Source organism: Malurus melanocephalus, unplaced genomic scaffold (genome assembly GCF_030028575.1).
Source record: "Malurus melanocephalus ecotype Western Australia unplaced genomic scaffold, MMel_1.1 scaffold_35, whole genome shotgun sequence".
Classification (NCBI taxonomy): Eukaryota; Metazoa; Chordata; class Aves; order Passeriformes; family Maluridae; genus Malurus; species Malurus melanocephalus.
The window spans coordinates 3,006,607-3,023,733 of NW_026623267.1; the positions used below are offsets into that span (position 1 = coordinate 3,006,607).

The window sequence follows — 17,127 nt, forward strand, 5'->3', positions numbered from 1 at the left end:
AATACCACCAAATCAGAATAATGTATAACTGTTAAAATGTCCAGACACATTGATTTTATTAGTCAGGTAGCACTGCAGCAACATATATAGACTCCTTCACAACATACAACTTGAGGAACAGATACCAGGGGAACAGACACACAAGTTCAAACTCGAAATCCCCAAAATACAAATTGCTCACTGTCACAATGGTGACATACAAAATTGCTCCTTGCCTTTGAGTCATTTTCTTACTCAGATGTTCCATATCCATGAGAGTAATGAGCTTTTCTCATTTGTACACATCAATCATACAGCCATGTCAGTCGTAGCAAACAGCAAATCATCATGAAACAACTTAGCCAAGTTGTATCATATTTTACACAAGCAAACTTTGTCAGTGAATTTCCCATAGCTTAGTGGYCTTTTAAAGGCAAGAAACAGAATCAAAACAAATGCAGTGTCAGGAGATAAGTAAATGATGTAAAAATAACAAATGGCTATGCTTTATTTGTTAACACTTACTGAAATCATAATGTAACTTGCTACTATGACCTGGGGCCTTCAAGAGATATSCTGCCTCCTCTAGGACTAAAGAAGTCCATGATTCCAGTGGATCGCAATAACCTCTAAAACATCTCAAAGTTCCCTCAACAAGATTGCGAAGAGACATCCATTATTTTATATTTTTGTTTAATTCAACTTTAAAAATGCAACTTTAAAAAGAAATCTAAGCCTTCAAAAATGGGCAAGTAAGCTGAGCTTTYACAGCAGTAACTCCAACAGTAACATTTCCTCCCTCTGCCTCCTCAAACACTGCACTGGTAACAGGCAGTAGCACTAGATCCAAGTCCACTACAACACAAACTTCCACCAATGCACAGTCCTGGGATACCTTAGAATTACCTCCATTTAGCAAACTAAGTGCTAAAGAACTGATCAGCRAAGTCACCAAGGTTTTCCTTAGCTATTTATTTTGTTGCATTGAATCTTCAAAGTAATTAACACCACCTAGCATCTTTTTATGGTTTAAAACAGCTGATTTGTCATCTCAAATTTCTGCCTGCATAAATACACAATGATATTGAYTGAGTTATTTTAAAATAATTTTAAATAGATAGGCATCTTGATTAAGGGCAGTATTTTATTCAAAATCACTTCCCACATCATATACACTTAATTCTACATTCACCTGTTTTATAGCTTTTTCTTTACAGGAAATTGATTGTACTTCTCATCTCAGGTATCAGAAAGTAAACTAACACTTCAGACAGCTCAGATCCATTTCCCACACTGCTCAAGGAACTCAGTTACGATGTGATACCTCAAGATTTTTTTCATTTCATGTGTAACTTTAAGCCTGTGAGAAATCTTAATGGCTTCAATGGAACAGATCAGCCACACATTCTTTCTGATTTGGGACTTRAACTTCTCTGTCACTTGGGCTACTAACTATCTGCTCCTTACAATCTTTCCTGTTTGGACTATAAACTTTTTCAGGCCAAAACATCATCCTTTGCAGTTTGTATTAATAAACCAGCATTTCCCTGTTCATGTAACAGTAATATTAAAAAAAATAAATCATAATAAATTTCATCTACTATGTTTTATTACTTCTGAAATAACCTTTGGGTGTTCTTAGCTTCATGTTCTGATCCTTCATTACATAAGCAATATCATTTTTCCTTTGCTGTTTTCACCTATCACARCAACAAAAAAAACATTCAGAATCTATGAACAGGAGTCAAAATACTGCTTTGACAGATGACCATGCCCACATCAAATATCAACTTCACTCTAGATGTGCTATGCATACTTATCCAAACAACCAATTTAATATGTGAATGTTTCTTTACAGCATGTAAAAATGTGCCTTGTTCACCTCATAACCAGCTTTGTTTCCCTCCCAATTTAGGCCTGTCTATCCTATATCAATCATCAGCCATGTCCTCTGGAGTCTCTTGCACATTGAAAAACATATCCATCAATACCAACTGCATGAAATATGATTAAGAGGCTCATTACATGATTTTTCTGAAAAAATGTTCTATATAAATTTCCAGGGAAAATGTCACATAACATCAGTCACTGATAACTGAGCCTACAGTAATTCATTTGCTCTATGAAATCTACCTAAATATTGTTTTTTAAGCATTTGTCAAGCAACTAAAATGAATCCTATGAAAAGGAAAGGTCAGCTATCATTCATAAGTTTAAGGGAATATATAGCTAAAAAAATAAAAGCGAGCAGCAAAACATGCACCTTTATGCCCAGTATTCAAGAGTCACATATTAATGTTAGCAAAGCAAATTTCACAGGACCCCTGGTGCTTCTTTTAGTATGTCAGTGTCAGACAGTGATTCATAATTTTACAGCCCCAAAGAGCTTACCAAATCAAGGATGTATACAATACACTCGTTACATTACACTCTTGATATAAAAAGAAATCCCTTTCTTGGTATCRTTCAAAATAAGTAATGAAACTTGCAATAAAGAACTACCCTACTGTTCAGAAGACCTAAGAATGGAATATCTTTTCCTATTTATATAGTGGATGGTCCATCAAGAACAAAGTAATCTTGGTTGTAACAAGGCACAGGGTCTTCATGCCCAGCCAAAATAAAAACTTAAAGACTGAAAAAAAAGAAGAAAAAAAAAAAGAAAAAAACCACACAAAAAACTTGCTGCTAACAAGTTACCTGCTTGATGTAACCTGCATCAAACATAATTCACGTTTTGATAGTCAGAGTTTAATAGTGTAAAGTGTCTTCCCCAAACCTCTGCTTAGGTACAGAAACACAATTTAAGCCACATGGGAAAAGGAACTTTGTAGCATGCTACTGCTAACGAGATACTGCTTCATCACTACAAAGACTCATATTCAAAATCTCTCTAAGCAGTGCCATAGAAACAAAATCATTCTACAATTTCGATGTGCAACTCTGTATCAGAATGGAAAAAAAACTACAAAACTTTGAACTATTAACTACAGTAACATTATTGATTGCAATATTCCAAAATGAATAGGTCCTCACAGGTGGTCCTGAATATCAAAATTATTGTTTATTTTATAGCAGAAGCAAGAAAACTGAACAGTAAGGACAGTGCCATGCAAAGAACTGCACAAAACTCCAGTAATGTACAGTCTGTCCTAACACAAGTCACTCATAAGCAGGTCTGCCTTTTGGAGAATAAAGAAAGCAGCATAACTAAAACCAGATTTTTTTTTTCAGCMTTTGCAGTCAAGCACAGAAAAGCATGAGTCAGATTTGCAAATTTTGGCTTAAATTGGTTTAATGCTTCCCAGTGAATGCATAAGCCTATTGTTCACATCTTTTGATKATTTTAGCAAGTGATATCAAAAGCAAGGCCAGAATAAAATTGCAATAWAAGTCACTTAGCTATTGAACTAGCATTTTAACTACCACAACACATTTTATTCTAGGAGGCAAAGCTTCTTGTGATTCCACACCTCCCCCTGCAAGGAAAAATCATGATCCAAACTTGGACACCATTAAGACAAGTTTCCCACCTTAGTGTATGCAGGTTCTAACTCAATAGTTGTACAGCAAGGCTTAATCTAACAGAATCATAGTAACAATCCCAGTTGTTATTATAATTACCTTTTTAAGAAGCCATTTATATAATGTGATGTGAATGTCATTAGACACTGACATCCAAACATTCCAAGCAATAGTAAACTATGGAAATTGCTTCTATTCTGCATCATAAATGCAAAAGCATACTTGTTACGTGAGAAGCCTAATGCTGAAATTTTAGACAGTTTAATTTATGAGAGTTTGTACTAGATACCTTTTATATCTGGCCCATTTTATGAATTTCAGCTAGATAACCTTCGTATCTAGAGTAACCTTCGTAATTCTGTTTTCCATTATGATTATAAATCTTGTTTTCCATTAAGAATGCAGCACAATTTTGCTGAAGTACCACCCTTAATTTCCACCAGCATATTTACTAAACTCTTTTATTATACAAAAGCAAAGTAATAAAACCAGCTTACTGACTATTTTTCTTCGTTTTTTATATCCTTCTACTGATAAAAACCTAAAAAAGGAAACAAATACTAACAATTTGCAAAATAAAAGAATTACTTGACTAACCAAGCTTGTATTAATGTTGCAGTCATTTGTCACAGTCGTTTTCATCATCAGCTAAGCTCTACCCTCCATCAGCTATTTCCTCTGGAACAAATGCCTCTATAAAATAATCTCTTCACTTTATTTTTAGTAGTCTGCATTTGACCATGCTCATTTATCCTTTGGCTTTTCCTTCAACTCTAACAAACAACCCCCTTCTGAGCTAACAGACCRCAATGACATTAATTTAATTTTTCCCATAAATTCTCCAGGTCTGACACCTCCTCCTTCTTGGCTGAAATCTAACCCTGGCAAGGTAGATGATTAAGTGCCAGATATAAGAAATACTGAAAATGCAGACACTTATTTCATAGGTTGTCCTAATATTCCTAATTTTAAAATAAAATGGGCTTTCTGTACATTTGTTGCCTATTTGCATAGCTGGCACTCTATGACCCTGGACGGGCAGGTTATTTCATCAGTAGCTGAGAATGTTCCACACATCTAAGGARATGGTAATTTGATTTTTGCACACATACACACACAAACATGAAATTGGTTCTATACATACAGAAATAATGGATGCAGCCTAACRGTGAAGAGTATATTATGCTGGGGTGTAACCATTACTTTTTCTCAATGTGGATTCACAAAAAGCTTTTGACAGAGGCCTTTAAATGCCTGGAAGGCAAACAAGGRAAGAGAGAATAGAGGAAAGATCTTTGCCTGGATAAGTGACTGAATGCATAAAACAGTGAACCAGAAAAGATTGGGCCAGTTTTCACAAGGAGTGATGATTCCAGTGGAACACCTCATGCTTAACATATGCAGAGCAGCTCTGGGAAAGGGTGAGAGCAGTGCAGGTAGAAAGTACACTGAGAAAAAGCTATGCAGGGTAGTAAAGGCATGGATAATGTGATAAACTGTAAAAGAATTGTATGGAATATGCAGTTGGTGTCTAAAATGGCAATTATTAAAAAAAAAAAAAAAGTAATCAAATCTTAGAAATTTTTTGGCAAGAGAGAGCAATACCGAAATCAATCCTATACTATACAGAAATTCACATTTTGCCTACTGCATGCAATTCCCTTACCCTCAGTTCACRAACCATATACCAGAGCTGCCAAAATTTCAGAGAAGGACAAGAAGCTTCATCAAGCTTCATCCTGCACAGCCTCCATTTAAACAGCATCTGATTGAGTCAAAACTTTCCAGCCTGGGAAAGAGGTGATTGAGTGCCACAAGAAGGATACCTAGAAACCAAAGGCTGTCTTTTCCAGTAGGAGAACTAAAAAGAATCAAGTGAAACTGGTAGAAATCAGACTGACAATAAACAAAAGGAGATCTTCACACAACAGGCAGTTGGCCACCCTGCACAGTGGATGAGAAATCTTACACAAGCTCAGTGGGAAAGAAGAGAAAAGCTTAGAAGAGAGACCTATTTAGGATTGCTGAACAGCCAGGAATGCTGGCATTTCCCTGCTCAAAAATGTTCTTGAGCTGAAAACAGCTGGTGAATTTTCTATGACATACCACATACACTTACCCTGGATTCACTCTTTTTCACCAGGCATTACAAACAGCTTCTGCTAAAGMAAACAGCCACGGATCCAACTCAGTGTGGCCATTCTTATGCACTTACCTAATGCTGCTAAGGGCATCTCCCTCTTTTGAGGCATTACCTATCAGGTAGTAGACTGAGAAGCAGTGACCTTACGTCATACAGTAAGATTGGAGTGTGATTTTGAGAAGTTTTTGATGTCTAATGTTTGCAAATTGGCTGGCTCAGGCAGACTAACTCCTGCCAAAGATAAACAACCAGCAGCACTTTACAAAGCTGTTCAGGACAGTCRGAGGCAAAGGTTCCACAGCTTAAATCCAACCTCTTCCAAGACTGAGGCCTACAGTGACATTAATTCAATTTGCCAATACTGTATTTCGGTCTAGTAAAATGAAGGTGTTGACAGGATGTAAAACAATGGCATGTTAACAATGAAGCAACTGAAGAATTTATTTAAAGAAAGGCATCTCCTTTAAACTTCAAACAGGCATGATGGGCAACAAAAAAGACAGAACTACATTGTAATGGGCTTCTTGTATAAACTAGAACAYGCCCTGAGGGAGTACCTGAAAGAAAACCAGGTATTTCAAGTGTTAGAAGTTCCTTAATCTCCCTTTCTCTTTTGTTGGATACTTCTCATGTTATTAAAATGGTATGTGGGTCCTACTCACTGAAGCTAAAAGTGATATGCTGCCCAAATAATTCCCTCAGGTATTTTCAGCTTCACTACACCCACAGATTAATTTTAATTTTTTACTGAGGTTGTGTAGGAAGATACTGACAGAGACTACAAGATATACAAGAGCATCTACTGCATCCAACGATGCTCTGAAACACAAAACTTCTTYGCCAGACTATAGAGACTGAGAGGAAAACAGGTACAAAATGCTTCTCTGCCACAGGCCTGCCCCAATAAATTTGCTTTCATGGGCAAACACTAAGCAACACAGAAATGCAGCTAAGCCCAGCTCAATATCAGAACACTTGATACAACAGCACTGCAAAATTGAACTGCGGTAGCCTGGAGCAAGCGAAGGAAACGCTGAAGACAATGGGCAACCAGAGYGACGTGGCTGTAAGGACTTCTTTCTGTGCTGCTTTTAAACTGAGAAAATGCATCCATTCAGCAGCCARACACCACATGCTGTTATCACATTAATCTGAGACATAGGCCATAGTAGGCTGTGGCTCAATCTCACTAACTGCAGAGTGGATTTTGCCATACACAACCATGGTGCATTTAGTTACCAAACAGGCACTTCAAAAAAGGAAAAGAAATCAACATTATATGACAGYATATTGTCTACCATCCAACACCGACAGAATTGCAATGAGTTCATTTATGAACTATGAGAATTGCAACAGAAGCTTATTTATTCAGACAGGAAAAACAACTATTGGGAATTTGAACACAGAAACCAGAAAAGAGAAGATTCTTGTAGGTGTTTTTGATAGCACCAATACTGCTGAGCTGTGGGAATTCTGTCTGCAGCAAAGAAAAATTGCTTCAGAGCCTCACAGATTAAAAACCCATTAAATACAAAGATAAGGATGAACAAAATAAAATAACCCAGATACATTTCCTTACTTATTTAATTTTGAAAGAGTATTACAGTATTTATTTAGAAAGCTTTAAAACATTCGCTAACCATATTTGTATAAACTCCAGAAAAGKTTGTTCAGACAACTAGATAAGAACCTCACAATGCTATATTACTTCAAATTATTTAACTTAGTAAAACTATTGAAGTRTCTGCATCAAACAATATTTTGAGAAGGAATGTGCCGTTTTCTTGACACTCAACTGTAACTGGATTGCTGAATAATTAATAGTAATATTCTAATTGGTATTTAAACTTCTACAACATGCCAGTAATTTAACTTTTTTTTTCCCTGCCTCCTCCTATTTTAGACAAGTTTCTTTTTCTCTAATGAGAAGCAAGCAGCACTGAGTTCTCACTCTCAACAGTTGGTATGTAAGCAACACGTTCAGAAAACCAGACACTATAATGAATCTTAAAACATCTTCTGCATTGTTGGCATCACTCAGAACCAGGTCTATTGTGACACCTCTGGCTGATTTCATAGGAGAGTTTAAAAACAGTGCTAAGCAGCTAGACAGCATGAAAAATAGCCCTCAGGTTTCTTAAAGCATCACTGTATGGTAGTGAACATTATAAACTCAAAAATCTCAAACCTGGAATCTCTACTAAAACTATATTCCTTCCCAAGTTTGCAGTTAGTATGCTTTCTATGCAAGAATGATTTTAAAAAACCCACAAAACCGAGAAACCAAGAGAGATTAAAGGCAGTTAAGAAGGGGGAGAAAGTAGTTTCATCTCAATACTARGCATATTTAATATAGACATCTTTATCAAAGTTCTTGTACAGGAAAACTGCTGGTGTGACAGTAAATTAGAACAGACAGTAGGTGAGAMTATCCAGTTCCAAAATTTTGTAGAGCAACTGGAACTGGAATTGAATTAAGGGCTTTGATAATGGAGAACGCCACAGGACAATCTGAAACAGTACAGCAAAGACAAGACATTAACTGGTAAAAATCTTGAGGGTTCTCAGGCTAYGAGGAAGAATGTTAAGAGTAAGAAGATGGCAAAGATGTATAAGTAAATGAGAGATACCACATACTGAGATATTACTAGCTTTTAATAAATCATGATGGCAGCAGAAAGGGAGCTTGGTGTTTCATGGGAAATGTTCCAATTGTCTTGTAAGYTTTCATCAGTGAGAACAAAAATAAGAAAGAGAACATCCAAGGAATCACAGCCAGGTGCATGGKTAGCCAGCTCTGGGATGTTCATCTAACATCTCTATAGCTGTACTGTCAGATTTCCAAACAAATATCTCAGGAAAATCTGTTTACTGCTTATAAGAATTCAAGAGAGGGACAAGAAAAGCAAGCTTATTTGGTGAGCCTGACTCTTAGTACAAAAAAATCCTCCTCCATTGCTCAAACTAGACAGSCAGTCTGTGGGTTACAGAATTACAGAATCCTTAGTGTTGGAAGGGATCTTTGGAGATCATCCAGCCCAACCTCCTGCTAGTGCAGGCTACACAGGAACATGTCCAGGTGGGCTTGGAATGTCTCCAGGGAGGGAGATCCAAGACCTCCCTGAGCAGCCCATTCCAGCGCTCTGCTACTCTCTATGCAAAGTTCTTCCTCAAGCTGAGGTGGAACTTCTCTTGATTAAATGTATGGCCTTTTCTCCTTATCCTGTCATACAGGAAGTTCTGAAGCAGCCATACCAATCCGTATGCGGCTTGGGAATGACTGCAAGTACACTTACTGTTTGTTTGGAAGAATAGTGTGGGTTTGGTCCAATGGGAAGAGACCTTTACATTTTWAAAAGTTATCTGGAAAGACAATTTMTAAGTAGCWTCACTTTCAGGGTAYGATAGAAGGGAAGATATTGTTTGTTTACTAGACATATACCAATGGTAAAATACTGAAAGAAAAAATCACTGCAAAGCAGCAGGTAATTCTGATTTCTCAGAATCAGGTCTTTAGCTCTATCCCTAAGACATATCAGGGAGAGCATTTTCATCTTTTGACTAAGATAACATGACTTTTAAAGCTATGTGCATCTGTCTTTCRTACCTCAGGGACTGGTTTATAAAAATTAATTCCTTAAAAAGAAACAATGCAATATAGGGTAAAATACAAACAACCAGGAATGTTGTGGACAAAGGGGGAAACTATTTGACAACAAGCGGGAAAGACAGGAAAGAAAATCCCTGAGAAGAAACTGCTTAAGAATCAACTGTGACAGTTGGTAGTACAGTCTGTATGCAAAATTATTATCTCCTAGTTCATTTCAGATAAGAAAAATTCTTCTAAGAATTGAGYATGCTCATTGTGGAAGAAGAATTAGAATATTATTGACATTTTAAAATCTATTCCAGATAATTGACATAATTTTGTTCATCTAGATTAGATGGAATATCTGCATCATTTTGAGAAAGATCAAAGTCCTGCAACTAAACACCCACTCATATGAAAAGTAAGGAAGAGAAAGGAGTTTTTCTGACTGGAAAACCAATGCATCTTGTACAAGAAAATCTTGAGGTTATATAATCACCTGCCAACACTGTAAATGCCTACTAATGAAGTCATGCAGTAACATTTCATTTTGCTCCCAGAGGGGAAAAAAGCAGAAGACTCTTTTAATTGGAAATGACTTGGCTTGCTAGAGTTATCACAGTGCACACATATTAACTCAACTGCCTTGTCTCAGTGCAATACATTGAGACAAAYGGCAAATCACAGCATGTCAATATGGAAAAGTTTGCCTAAAACACTGTTTGTTGCTTTTAAAAGAACCCATAAAAATACATATGTTTACTATTCTTTAGAGTAGTCTTTTAGAGTATGGAGTACAGAATATATTCCTTAGCACATTTTGAAAGAAGAGGTACTTCAGGAGCAGAAAATAAATTAAAACYTCTAATTTTCAAGTATCTAAACTTGCTGTTTAACTCTGTATACATACCTGTGAGATCATAAAATTGRATGACAGCGTCTCCAGACAGASCTGAAAGTAGGCTGGGATATACAAYAAATCTATGAGCYGTAGARCCCAGAAGCTATGGTAAGCAAGCCCTGTGTCACATTGATGTATAGYTGTGTCATCTCAGTTTTATTCAAGGCAACTTCCAACATCTGATGTTCCCAGAATCCCATTCACTGGAGTGCTTGGCTTATTTCTCACGMAAAATAGTGAAAGGGAAGTTTCACATGGCAATGAGTTCTTCGTAAGTGACTTCTGGGTCAAAAAATCTGAAAGTTTCATCTAAGAATTCCTCCAGGAAAAAAAAGCATACAAATTATATAATATTAACAGSTAAATTTGAAGCACGTGAGTCTGGCCTTTATGACCAGTTGAGAGAGAGATCTGGCACTTCCAGACATGTCATTCTAAATAAATCTGCTGTGATCTATTATCTTCCTCTGGAAATGTACTTTTCTTTTCACCAACTCTGAAATGAAGCTTGAATCATTCTCCTAAGTCTTAGAAAATGAATGCCCAAGTAGCCAAAATTAAGCAAAATCCCCCTATATATAAAAAGATCAATAATCTCAAGTTAARTACAAAACATTATTACTTTTTAACTGACTCTTGCTTTTTCTAAGTTATGAGAATGAGGAACAAATGTATAGTAACTTTCTTATCATCTTCCTACAGAACATACATCATATTTCATAATTTCCTAAAGATTTTTCTCTATTAATATTAAAAATTGTTTGCCTGATTTCAGAAAGCACCRATTCCATATTTACAGCTGATATCTCAAGTCTGAAGAATACATCCAACCAAACCATAACAGTTTGGAGGCAGATAAAGTTACTAAATGCTGCATAGATCATTAGCTCAGTGTTTTTTTTAACACAAAATATTTATGTGGCAATTAAGGGCATTAAGATTTTAATTTGTAATCACCATGCAGCCAATACTGAGTAACTCAACTGGAAATAACAGGATAAATCACAGTGCCCCAAATCTCAACATCAATCAATAAGTGACCAAAGTAGAAGCTCTTCCTACCACACTGCTGGGACACTGGGCCCAGGTGCCCACTCTATGATGTTTCTATGCACAGGGTACAATGAGCTTGGCAAAAAGTGTCACAGGTGTGGATGATATGAAAATATCAGCCTTATGAAAATATTTCAACCAAACCAGAACAGCTTTGTTCTGTCTATCCCTGGCAAGTATACACTGCAGTTACTAGAGCTAGAGGTTCAGAATCCCTCTTTGAACATTGAAAAAAAAAAAAGGAAAGCAATCTCTGTTACAGCAGGGCCCAGGCACCATGATGAAACAACATTAGCAACTACAGCAGTACAAAGTATGCTGCAGCAGAACCCATAAGCATGCAGATAAGCTCAAAAAATGAGCAATCAATTGGCTCAACACCCTCACAGCAAAAGTCAAGTCAAGGTTAATAACATTTCTTAAATACACAGAATAAATTRAGTCTAAATTCTAACCAAAAGTGAGAAAGAGTTGACAGGAAGATGAAACCCTGCTCAGGTAATCAAAGATACAGAGCAGTTGTCATACACTGTATTACTATTGCAACAAGATAAAAACGTCCCCATAAAGAAGTTCATAACACTGCAATTACAGTGTAGACAAAATATTTAATAAACTTACTTCGTTAAAGGAAACAGACCTTYAAATTAATTTCAGCTTTAGTCCCTGATTAACAACAGGATGACTCACACTTAAAAATACCAGTCCAACAGTCCAACAGTTTCAGTGGGTACATTATAATAAATGTTAGTAAAATTGCTTCATATGAAGAATACTTTTCCTATGAGCAAACTCAATTTTTCAGTTACTCCAATTTTAGACTGGTGTAGGATTGGAATTGTCTGAAATAGATTTCCCAGGGAATATTTTATTTTACATCTAGGGAACTCTTGTTACTTTAAGTATATTTTAGTACATTTAAAAAGTTAGTAGAGCTTCCTTTTTGAGAGTAACCATTTACATCCTACAAAAATCCACTCTCAAGMTGAATTAAATTGCATTTGTAATACCATCATAGAATGGCTTGGGTTAAAAGGGATCTTAAAGATCACCTAGTTCAAAATCTGCTGCCAGCTTTCACTAGACTAGGTTAGAGTCCCATCCAACCTGGCCTTGAACACTCCCAGGGATRGGGCAGCCACAAAGTTCTCTGGGCAACCTGTTCCAGTGTCTCACCACCCTCACWGTAAAGATTAAATTTRAACTCCCTCTCCCCATACTTCCATACTCTAATCATAAAATCACACAATATCTTGACTTGGAAAGGACCCATCAGGATCATTGAGTCTAGTTCCTAGCCCTTGCAYAGGACACCCCAGGAGTCACACCATGTGCCTGAGAACACTGTCCAAATGCTTCTTGAATTCTRTCAGGTTTRGTGCTGTGACCAGTTCCCTGGGGAGCCTGCTCCAGTGCCCAGYCACCCTCTGAGTGAAAAACTTTTCCTGATATCCAACCTAMATGTCCCCTGACTCAGCTTCACACTGTGTCTTTCAGTCTTGCCACCGTTTATCAGAAAGGACATCAGTCCCTGCTCCTTCGCTTCCCCTTGTGAGGATGTTGTAAACCACAATRAGGTCTTCCCTCAGTCTCCTCTTCACCATCCTCTAATCACAACTCTCACATGCTCTACAAACACTTCTACACTCAAAATAAATCTTCCACTTTCTGACTTTACTGGGGCATTAAATTCACAGAAAGATGTGCACTGCCTATCTCTGTGGGGGACAGAGGGAGGGAAGGAAAGACAATAAATAATTACAAAAAAAACCTTAATTATGTCCTTAACATTTCTTTTCTGTGATGTGTGTGTGTGATAGTTAAAGTTGTATACTCTACTGAATGTGCAATAAGCCTTCATTTTCCAAAGTTCAAATTTAAATCTTGTTCAGTATGATATCTATAACCATCCCCATCCTCCACAATGATAATTTTTAGTATTACWATAAGAGAAAAATCTTGGGACTTACTCGGAAGTAGTCACTGCAGGCTGCCAGGACAGCTTTATGTGCGTGGAATTTCTGCTCTTCAGCAATAAGGGTAATATCACAAAGTATGCCATCACTTCTTTGTTGGTTCAGAGCTGCCAGGACAGCATCRTTATGGGAGCTGGACTGACAAAGCCTCTGACCYGTCAGCATTTCCTGAACACTGAGARRGGAAAGGGGAAARATTCTGTCAAAAAAATAAAAAGTAGCAAACAAGTATATTCTGTCAGAAATACAAGATTGTTCTAAGACAAGATTGTTCGATAATTCTTGGAAAGAAAAAAGTCATGAACCCTGTCAGGCAAAAACTCTTTCCACAACATGAACATCACAACACAAGCTCAGTATAACAAAGTATTACAAAGCCTAAATATATACTCAAATTTAAAACCATTAATGGTTTTGATTTTTGAYTAGCTGTATCAGAAGTCACCTGAACTCACAGGATTCATTCAGAATCATTTTAGGATTAAATGAGAAGAATAAAGGGATTAAGTAAATGGATCACCAGAAAACAGATGGTTCAAACTGATGGAAAGGAGTGTATATGTACTTATGGAAGTAGTTCTACTAAAAAGAATGAAGGGTCATGGTCTCAAATGGCCTGTTTAAGTCTAATGCTGAGTTACTGAATGTTTTCAGACTTCTTCAGGCTATTCATATTTATGAAGTTTTGCAGTGGTTTTTGATTGTCTGTTTTACGTTGGGGGTAGGGAGAGAATGTTTGCTTGGTTTTAAAATGCTAAGGCCTTCTCCACCTCTGAGTATCTCCATGTATGAATATAAGATTTGCTCATAATCCAGTCTAAAACTGTCTGATTGCAGCTTCCTTTTGCTGCAGCAGAAAGAAGAGACAATATAACTGTTGATGYAAATGGAAACAAATCAAAACACATCAGCAAATCCTCTTTGGTACAAAACAATGCAATTGATTTGAACYCTGTGGGACTACCAATTTACATTGCCAGAGAATCCATATATGTGTTTATAGAAAGTGGGTTTACAGAGAGGCATCTCAGCGTAAATCAAAGTGAAAATTTTTTTTTAAGGGGTGAATAACCCATCATCATTCCACTACAATCATGTAATTCACTGMATACAGCACTATACAGCAGCTGTATAGCTGCTATACCCTCCTTTCCCTGCCTATCCTACTCCTGCACCTTGGGCACCTGTARTCTACTGCAGACTGTTTGCTCTAATCTAACCTCCTCTGTTAGAAAGACAACAACTAAAACATTACTTCCAGAAGAAGGCTGGCCAAAGAGGAATAGCACAGGAATAGTCTGTATCTGAATTTCACCCCCTCTCTCATCGTTTACGTTTCAGATATGGACATTCCCTAAACCAATTTCAAAATTACTTATTCAAAATATTCTTTTTTCTTCAGCTGTTCTGTTTGTGGAACCCAACTCATATTCCAAATTACAGTTATCAAGAAATCAAACTTGGTAAAATGCAARTTTAACAGTTATTTTTCTTCTGTAATTTCTACAGCAATGTCACTAAATCAAACTACTCCAAGTATAATACTTTAACGATACCCAGAGATAGCTTCTCTTTACTTCTGTTTTTATTAGCCTCTCTCTCAGTGTTGTGAACCAAGACYTTCATTCCTCTTGCTTTTTTCACCATCATCCAGAGGACTATTTCATTCAATAAAGAACATATCTGGGATTTTAAACTCAGTTCTATCTTAACCCATTTTTCAATTCAATGACCAAAGTGAAAAACTAATTGCCTGTAATCCTTGTGCTAGCAACATATGAAGAATGCGTACACATGACAGGCAATCTAACTGGAATTTATGAATGGAAATAGATAGAATAATTAAACATAACACAACCGATCATTTGTAGTGATATTGTCAGTTGATAATTTCAATAGCTGTAAYAGCAAGCAAGTCCTGATTCTCTTCTGCTGCAAAAGCATGGCAGTGAAATGGGATCAGAACTGGTCTGATAAAGTCCTAGTAATATCAGTTTTCTGAGCTTCCAGATCGGAGTATTAACTACTCTGTAAAACAGAACCACCAGCCTATCACACTACTGCAATGTTCCACAGAAAACCAATCCAGTTAATAAATTCTGCAGTGTTCTGTCTGAAAGAACATATGTTCTGCTCCCAGCAAGTAATTAAATTATAAATGACACATTCTCTATTGCAACAAAGGTTGATAYAAACAAATGAGAAAGGCTACACTGGAGACAGAAGAGAAGGCAKAAAAGATCCATTTGGAGAGGATTCTTGGAATACTCATAACTGGAAAAGTTACATGTCCTGAACAGTGGAACACTACACAGACAGAAAATTATCACCAGCCACGAGTTCAGATGCATAAATGTAAAATGCCAGCTGCTTCCACAATCAAAAATTCCAAGTACAGRTTAGGGCATAAACTAGATAATGTATGAAGAGAATGTAGGCTTCCAATCAATCCCAGGCACAGGTTTTTTTGCTAGAGATAAGGGACAAGAAAGTAGGGTTTAGTAGTTATAACATGGATAGCATTTAATAACGTGAATTCCTATCTAATGAAGAAAAGTACTAGTTCTACTTTTTTTTATACTTTCTTAACTGAATATTTGGTAAACACCATCCTAAATGTTAATAACTTCCTACACACCACCGAGTACTATACCTCAGGCACCTCTCAGATGGCATCCTTCGGTTTTGGTCTTCTGAATATCAAAGCTTATAATCCTGTAGGGAAAGCTGCAAATGTTCCAGCTAGAAAAGGAGAATGGAGAGRAACATTAAAATTCAAAGCATACATAGCCTCAGCCTTAAAGATCAATACTTTCAGGATGTGCAATTCAAAAGCAACTTTCATTGGCTAGAGTTGAGAGCAGTCTGAAAGTGGTCTTTCCTCTAGCCTTTTCTAGAGATTCACACCCTGCCATCTGAATGTCCTGCACCTATTGCCCTTGAGGAATGCTTTTCACAAACTCAGGAACACATATAGTTTAAAAAAAAGTTGAAGAGGGCTGAGGAGGGAAATAACTGTCCCAAAAATCATTCAATTTGAAGAATAAGCYAAAGGCATGTATTAGTGTTTGTTTACTTTCCTCAAYAACATACATTTTTTATRCTCAAAGATCTTAAGGGTCTTTTCTATGATGCTATAAACATTCCGGCAAATAAACAATACAGTACAATAATTTTTATAAACACAACAGCTGTCTTTTCAAAAGACAAAACATTATATAATAAACACAGAACAGCTGAAGTGTCCAAAGACCTAAGTCATTGAAAACAGGGCTATAYAGCAAATTTTTAACTGGTGTAGTAGCCAGCACAACTGATCAGACATTTCAATTTCATGTATGAAGTATTAAAAAAAAAGTTTTAATAGAATAGTCAGAAAAGAAAAGCACACTACTTTGGCTGCTTATTTAAACCATACGTAGATCATTTAATGGAACTCAGTGACAAGTAATTTCAAAAAAATTCCATCTTTTATTCCCTTTCACAAAAAGACTGTCATTCTGAACAAAGGGGCAGAGGTCATAGAAAACTTACGCTGATGATTGAGCTGATGACTGAGCAAACGGATATGCAGTGCTTTCCAATGGTGGTTTCAGAACATTTCACTCTCACCATCGACCATCACCATCCTAGCTCTGTTAACACAATTCACCTTACCYTTCAAGAGACAGAAAAGCACAGCATTTTAAGTTAGTGCCATCAACTAATGAAGCAAACACATTTCTGATCAACGTACCTACATGTCAATACTGATGGCTGCCCTTACGAAATCCTACACCATCCAGGGACTGGTAGAGAACAAATAACCTTTCTCTGAACTTTAAGAGGTCCAAACTCTGTGGCCCACACACAGAAAAAAAGAAAAATCCAAGCCACAAGTGAAAGTGAACAGAAGAAGGACAAAGACCTGCAGGGAAAAGTGTTCCTTCTAAAATAATTAAGGTATATGCATCAAAAAATT

General features: G+C 36.7%; 1 protein-coding gene across 1 annotated transcript in view; it reads right to left on the minus strand.

Annotated features, from left to right (window-relative positions):
- KLHL32 (kelch like family member 32) overlaps positions 1–16,823 on the minus strand; it is a 93,048-nt gene extending 76,225 nt beyond the window's left edge. The window contains exons 1-3 of the mRNA XM_057364108.1: positions 16,701–16,823; positions 15,820–15,908; positions 13,161–13,341 (exon numbers count right to left, since the gene is read on the minus strand). Coding sequence (XP_057220091.1) covers positions 13,161–13,341; positions 15,820–15,842 — 204 coding nt within the window. The 5' untranslated portion in view covers positions 15,843–15,908; positions 16,701–16,823. The remainder of the gene's footprint in view (positions 1–13,160; positions 13,342–15,819; positions 15,909–16,700) is intronic.
- Positions 16,824–17,127: the final 304 nt, after the last annotated feature.